This window comes from Cynoglossus semilaevis, chromosome 16 (genome assembly GCF_000523025.1).
Source record: "Cynoglossus semilaevis isolate Cse_v1.0 chromosome 16, Cse_v1.0, whole genome shotgun sequence".
Classification (NCBI taxonomy): Eukaryota; Metazoa; Chordata; class Actinopteri; order Pleuronectiformes; family Cynoglossidae; genus Cynoglossus; species Cynoglossus semilaevis.
Window position 1 is genome coordinate 16,629,888 of NC_024322.1, and position 5,914 is coordinate 16,635,801.

Consider the following 5,914-nt stretch of genomic DNA (forward strand, 5'->3'; position numbering starts at 1 on the left):
AAGTAAATCCTTCATAACAAAAGATGCCATCAACAATCACCTGCAGTGCAGAGAAGGTAGGGTGGGGGCGCTCTTGCTCTTTATATAAAGGTCATAATCTCACCCAGATGTGGGACAGCCCAGCGTGTGCCTGCCAAAGCCCACACTCAGTATGGAATTAAATGGAGAAAAACATTTATTTCATCAACACGGTTTGTGATGTGGTTTCACAACATGTTTGTGATGTTAATAAATCCAGGATTCTGGATTTCCTCATCGCAGCGGTTCACCGCCAGCATTCTCATGGGAAATATTTTGGAAGGATTTTGGAAAAATAAATTGGTCAAGAACACAAATCAAACAATTTGAAATTTAAGGCCTCCTCCGGTGGGAAATAAACATCAGAGCGAAACCCCACCTTCCACTCCCTCAAGGCAAATATCAAATTTATGCAACAGCGTTTGTGAAAGTTTAGATTTTTGTAAATTAATTTTTTTAATTTATTCATCCGACTTTAGAAGCTTTTTCAGATAAACAGATTTCACCTGAGAATATAAACAACAACATCCATTTGTTATTTTCATTTTCTATTTTCATTTTAGTTCTCGCTAACTGAGCAGTGCGTCCTTCGTGAGCTGCGACTTCATATGCCTGCTGTCCGCTGTTGCATTCGTACGTTGTTCGAAAGCCAGACAAGTAAAAGTGGAATGAAAATCAATGACGCAGTGAACTGTGTGAATTTGAATGAAAGGGCAGAGCATTTTAATTAAAACACCACAGTCTTCTGGTCTGTTGTCTGTCAGCGTGTACTTCGCTCTCATGAGTCATGGAGGCGACTGCCGACCAGACCATTCTGCTCACGTGTTAATCACATGCATCATCTCACAAACTTCTGACCAGAATGTGATTAAGAACATTATACAGATTAGACTTGGCCCATGTGTCATCTGCCTGCACTCAGATGACACTGTTCTAGCATCATCATCATCATCATCATCATCATCATATAAGCACTGTTACTGTTGAGTTTTCAATGTTTCTAAATGGATATTAAATGTGATTCTTGAGTAAAAACAAGGATAAAAACATGAAAATCCAATCTTTAAATCATCACCGTCACCTCCACTCTCCTCTCTCACTGCAGCTGGAACAAATCCAGCCATTCAATCTCCTCTAATTTACAAAGTTCACATGTCGACCCTCACCTGACTTTCTTTTTTTCACCTAATACCGCTCCTCGGGTTCTCTAACGCCCCCCAGAGGAGGTGTACCTGACACTTTTTAGACATCACTGCTTTAGATAATTTGATTTTTTTTTTTTTTATAATGAAACTTTGAATGTTCATAAAAATTCAGCTGCAGCGTTGGCCCAGTGTGGATTTGGTCAATTTAGTCTGATAAGATTTATCAGCTGTTGTCACTTACTGGCTGTCTTCATCTCACACACCCAGCTGCCTCCTCTTCACTTCCTGGCAGGGAATGTGCCGATTCACACTAATTAAAGAAAAACATCATTATAATCCAGCTAAAACTGCATGAAAATGTAACCTGGAACAACCAAGGACAGATCAGTGTCCTGGTGGAGTAAATCTGTTCTACTTGATGCCAGGATCCCCCACTGCCTCACCTGCCCCCCGCTGCCCCCTCCCCTCTGTCGCCTGTGTTTTTTAGACTTTGAAATTAGGTTTTATATCCGCATGGATCACTCACTTCTTCATACAGTATTTTATACATATATATATGCATATATAAATACATACATTTATATGCACCGTATTTAACAGACTATAAGTCGCACTAGTGCCCTCTAGTGGCTGTTTTTGTGAAAAAACAAACGTGTATATAAATATGTATCTATAAAAAATATAGATAGATATATACCGTATATTTTGGACTATAAGTCGCACTTTTTTTCACCCCTTGCCTGGGTTTGGGACTTATACTGAGAGGCAACTTATATATTAAAATATATAATTTCACATATGCTAGCAGAGTGTATTGGCAAGAATCTCATGATACGATGCGTATATCAATACAGGATTAATGGTACGATATCGTGAAACAAAATATTGCGGTATTTCAGTGTATTGATATTTTCTTACGCCTTAACATATTTTAGTAAATGATAAATGAAAACTGTGAAAAAATGAAAATGTTTCATGCGGCAGAAAATGTCTCAGTGTTGCCACATACATTATGACAAAATGGAAGTGTTTCTGAGAATTTCATGCCAGATGTAAGAAGGCATGTGAGGCCACAGCTGTGAGTGGGTGTCATGTCAGGGTGGAGGGAGACCGGAAGGGAGGTTCAGTGGTTAACATGAAGACACCAGTCCTGCATTATTCAGTGAAAGGTCAGATAGTTACCCCTGAGTGTGGTCTGATGACTCCGCAACACAAAACACCATCAATGACACAATTCAAATATTAATCACATGGTCAAACGATGTCTGTGTCTGTAAAACACACAGATTGGAGTTCAGCTCAATGTTCACTGAATTACTATATTTTCCGGAGTGTAAGTCAGACCAGTGCCCTCTAGTGGCTGTAAGTGTGAACATAACGAACATGTAAATTTTCAGTGGTAAAGGAGTAGCAGATACTGGTACACAAGCCTAGAGTGCCCTCTAGCGGCTGTCAGTATGAAAATAACAAACGTGAAATTGTATATTTTGATGTAATATAAGTCACACCTGAGAAAAAGTGGCAAACGATTTATAGCTCCCTGTGATTGCTCCCTCGCTGGGTTGTAACTCCACGTCCCACTGGAGGACCAGTTGTCAGATGAGATGTCTCAACTGTCTGGGTCTGGAGCTGGGACTGAGACAGACAGAGAGACAGAAGTTAGGACAGTTTACTCTTACACTGAAAACTGTCTGAAAAAAAAAGACATTTTCTGAAATTTCAGAGCGAAGCCCATGGATGATCTGCTCGGAGATAAGAATGCAGAACTGAAATCCACTTCCTTTAAATGTTCTTTCAGATTACGAGAAATTAAGAAACTTTTTTTTTTTTTTTTTGCAAATCTTTGTTATTTTTAAATGATTTCATTTTAAGTTTGGTAAAAAATTTGCGACGTTTTCTTCAATTGAAAAAATGCTTCATCTTTGAAGGTTCAACAAAAACCTGATCAGAGGTCAAAGGTCACCCACACAAACTGCAAAGATGTGGGACAAATAAGGGACTAAATAATTTGTCTTTGTGGTCGTCAGAGAACAGTTCTCCTTGAGAACAGAAACAGTACCAGACAATGGGTCGTTTCTTCTCCTGAGGCTCAGTCTCTCCTCTGTCAGAGTGGGAAATATCAAGAGCACAATATCGTGGGAAAATTAGCACAGAGGAAATTCCACAAGAGGTTTTTTTTCTGCAGATTTGAATTTCTTTCTTTCTTTTTATCACTCTCTCCAGTCAGAAGGTGCTCAGACTACAGCGGCTTAGTTTCCCTGAAAAAGAATGAGTGCACGCTTAGTCTCTCGGACAGACACATTCCAGTCTGACTGACATCTCACAGATGCATGAACAACTGACCCACACACACACACTGTCCAAGTGTTCAGCCCCCACAAGAACAAATCGTCCAAGAAATAAACTCAAATAAATATATATGACTGCACATTTATTCAAATTAAAATTTAAAGTATCTAAATTAGTAAATGCTTTTTTTCGTCACATCCTTTACCGAATTTTAAAGATTTGTTTTGTTTTATTCGTTGGTTCTTGTGACAGTGATAGTTTCGGCGTGATACTTCCGCCTTCGTCACACCGTTACCGGAACTGTCACGGTTAATGAATCATTTAATTTTTTTTTAACTAATTTTTTTAAAAAGAGACAAATAAATAAATAAATAAATAATTCGTAGACGTAATAAACTTTTACAATACATTTGTTCCTTTATATTCCATTTAAATGTGTTTTGTTTTAGTTGATTTTTTTTTTCTTAAATTTGTTTTGTTCCTATTAAATTAATTTTTATTGCGGTTTGTTTTTGGTTTTTTTGTTTTGTTTGTTTGTTCTGTTTTTTTTATCATTTTATCTTTTTTTTTTTTTTAATTTATGGTGCTGGTGGGTGAAGGAGTGTAAATACACTTAACTCCCTGGAAATGAATCTCGCCGAGTCTTGCAGGTTCGGATGAATTTCCCTAAAGTCCGCGAGTACGCGCGCGCGCGCAACCGCCCCCGTGCACAGCAGAGACTTCAGCCCTTCAACTTGAAGACGTTTTCCTCTAAACTTCTCATTCAGCAGCAGCAGCAGCAGTAGTAGTAATAGTAGACGCAGCAGCAGCAGCAGCATCAGACGCAGCAGCAGTATGCCTTTGTTCAGCAGATGGTGGACTTTTGTCGCAGCTTCTCTGTGCTACGTCGGTCTTCTGGTGTCTGGTGAGAGAGACAAGAGACAAGGTAAGATGGAGACAAATAAAGAAAGTTGTTTTTTAAAAAAAAAATGTAATAAATGATCATAACAATAAGGTTGTGGTGAACCTACTGTAAGTGTGTCGCTGCCGCTCTACAGTAAAGTTTTACTTCTCCAGACTTTTACAAAAAAAAAACAACTCTCAAACTTAGTTTGTGTTTTTATATTTTATATTTACTCTGCTGAGTTTCCGGTGAGTTTATTCTTACACGAGAGTTTCCACCAACTTTCTTACCCTGATCCTTACTGTTGTTTTCTACTGTTGTTGTGACGTCACTGCCAGTGACGGTATAAGAACGAAACACTATAGAAAACTCTTTATTATCGCGTAGTTTGTTTTTTTTTTCTTCTTAAAATAAAGTGATATTTTTTACATACCACACCGCGTAATTAACCCAACAACATAAAGATCTTTTTTTTAAATAATTTAATGCTCTTGTTAATAGTAACGTTATTTTTTTTATGTTACGTTATATTACATACTACATATGCTAATTACACGTGTGTCATCTATGTTAAACGAGTTCATTTTCACTTTTGGTTTTTCAGGTTATCCTAGGTTATTATAACAATAATAGGTTATTGTTCAGGTTATCCTTTTATTGTTTTTGTTTTTGTTTACCTACCAACCAGCTGCTTGTTGTCCCCCATCCACTGCGGCCGTGGTGGGTCGACTCAGGTTTATCTAATCTTTCTCAAACATTAACCACGGCAGTGACTAAAACTCTGTATGATTGAGTTGGGTGGTGTTGGGGATTGGCCCTTTTATTATGTGTGTGTGTGTGTGTGTGTATTACTGTGTGTAGTAAGGTGGCGTCATCAGAGGCCAAAGTCCAGATTAACAGTAATATCGGCCACATCCTACTCTCAGACTTCCTGGCACGGCTTTACTTGTTGTTTGTTTTGCCAGTAGAAAAAACACCAGACTATAGAAATATTGTTTAACAAATTAGAAAATATAAAAGTAAGACATGTAACTTGATCTAAATGTGTTTCAAAATGCAAGATATTATTTGCAACATTGGGACCAGTGGTGATTTGTTCAAGACACCATTGACTAAAGTTGACCAGAACCTGATCTCAGGAGTGTATTAAACCCTGTTGAAGCTCAGCACTGCATTTCAAAACACACATTTTTGCATCTTCTCTTTACTGTTTGTGTCTAGCTCAGCACTGCATTTCAAAACACACACATTTTTGCATCTTCTCATTACTGTCTGTGTCTCACAGTTTCACACACCTCACAGTCAGAGTTCCTCTGTCACAGTGGAGTTATTACAGAGGCCTGTTGTGGCAACAAAGACCGAAAAATCCATGCAATTTGTGGTGAGATTGTGAGGCGGATCACGGGCCTTGATCCTGGATTATTGGAGCCGGGCTGTGCTGTGGTGTTATTAGCCGTAGAGTCCTGCAGGCGCTTAAACACAAGCAGGAGAATTTGTATGTAGAAGTTGTACACAGACGACACGGGCGAAAAATGTTGTTTTGATTCAGAGGCGGGGGGCTGGGGGGCCGGGGGCATGG

The 5,914-nt window shown here is 38.7% G+C and overlaps 1 protein-coding gene across 2 annotated transcripts in view; it reads left to right on the forward strand.

The window, feature by feature from the left end:
- Nucleotides 1-4,007: 4,007 nt before the first annotated feature.
- tfpia (tissue factor pathway inhibitor a) overlaps nucleotides 4,008-5,914 on the forward strand; it is a 23,717-nt gene continuing 21,810 nt past the window's right edge. Inside the window, exon 1 of one of the 2 annotated variants that reach the window (XM_008329036.3) lies at nucleotides 4,008-4,377. In XM_008329036.3, coding sequence (XP_008327258.1) covers nucleotides 4,287-4,377 — 91 coding nt within the window. In that variant the 5' untranslated portion in view covers nucleotides 4,008-4,286. The remainder of the gene's footprint in view (nucleotides 4,378-5,914) is intronic. The other variant, XM_008329035.3, reaches the window with a different exon arrangement.